Raw genomic sequence first — 966 nt, forward strand, 5'->3', positions numbered from 1 at the left:
TAACCATGGTAAACCATGGCATTTTATTTGCTCATTTGAATGTACTATCAAAAGAGTTTCCTGCTGTTTGTTTATTAGGCAGAGAGACTTTTGTTTAAATCACATGATAGGCTAGAAAACAAATGAATATTGTGTTCAGTAGAAGACTTTTAAGAGGTCAGGGATAATATTTAATATAACTGCTATACGAAAATATGTTTTATGTTCATCCATGCCGATTTCTGAGAATATATGGTTCAGAATTCAAATATTAAAATCAATTTTAGAAATGTACTTGTCTTAAAATCTTTGAAATGTCTAACAGAGAAAAAGTTAAAATAGGTTGTCACTGATGTCAGACTTGCCCCTATTCACAGACTGCACGTTAAAATCCAACACAACTTGTGAAGAATGTCTGAAGATTGTTTCGGTAAGATATAATTTGTTATTCAGTTGTGGTCATCAGACTTCTAAACCCCGTGTTTGTTATACAGACAGCTGTAATTAGTGAAACATTATAAAATGTGTTCTAAAAATGTGTCTAATAAGTGTTTGTGTTATTTATCTCTATTTCAGTGTTTGTGGTGCATCTCAAGCCAGAAATGCATTGACTATCCAGTGAAGAGCATTCTACCCTCTCACAGTGTGTGTCCGCTCTCAGAAGCACGATGGGGAGTGTGCTGGAGTAAGACTGTCACATTCATAGTTCATAGTTTATGGTAGCTTTAACTTAATGACATTCTTGATTTTCACTTTATAACATTTATACTCTTGTAAAATGTGTCAAGGCCAGTTCAGCCTTCTACGTTTATTGCCTGTGTCCGAGAACAAGCTGTGAATTTTGTACAGGAATGATCACATCTGTTGTGTGTTGTTTGAATCACAGTGAATTTCCAGACTCTCATCATTACCATCTCTGTGATCGCGGGGGTGATCATCATTGCCATATTTGTCTGCTGCTTCTGCTGCTGTAAATGTGAAAACATT

General features: G+C 35.3%; 1 protein-coding gene across 1 annotated transcript; it reads left to right on the top strand.

Annotated features, from left to right (window-relative positions):
* Positions 1-331: 331 nt before the first annotated feature.
* LOC107735761 (pituitary tumor-transforming gene 1 protein-interacting protein-like) lies at positions 332-949 on the top strand (the record flags this gene model as incomplete). Its single annotated transcript, XM_016547346.1, has 3 exons — positions 332-409; positions 556-664; positions 866-949. Coding segments are annotated over exons 1-3 (271 nt in total), but the record flags the coding sequence as incomplete, so codon positions are not given.
* Between the last annotated feature and the right edge of the window lie 17 nt (positions 950-966).

This window comes from Sinocyclocheilus rhinocerous, unplaced genomic scaffold (genome assembly GCF_001515625.1).
Source record: "Sinocyclocheilus rhinocerous isolate Xijiao unplaced genomic scaffold, SAMN03320098_v1.1 C36278040, whole genome shotgun sequence".
NCBI lineage: Eukaryota > Metazoa > Chordata > Actinopteri > Cypriniformes > Cyprinidae > Sinocyclocheilus > Sinocyclocheilus rhinocerous.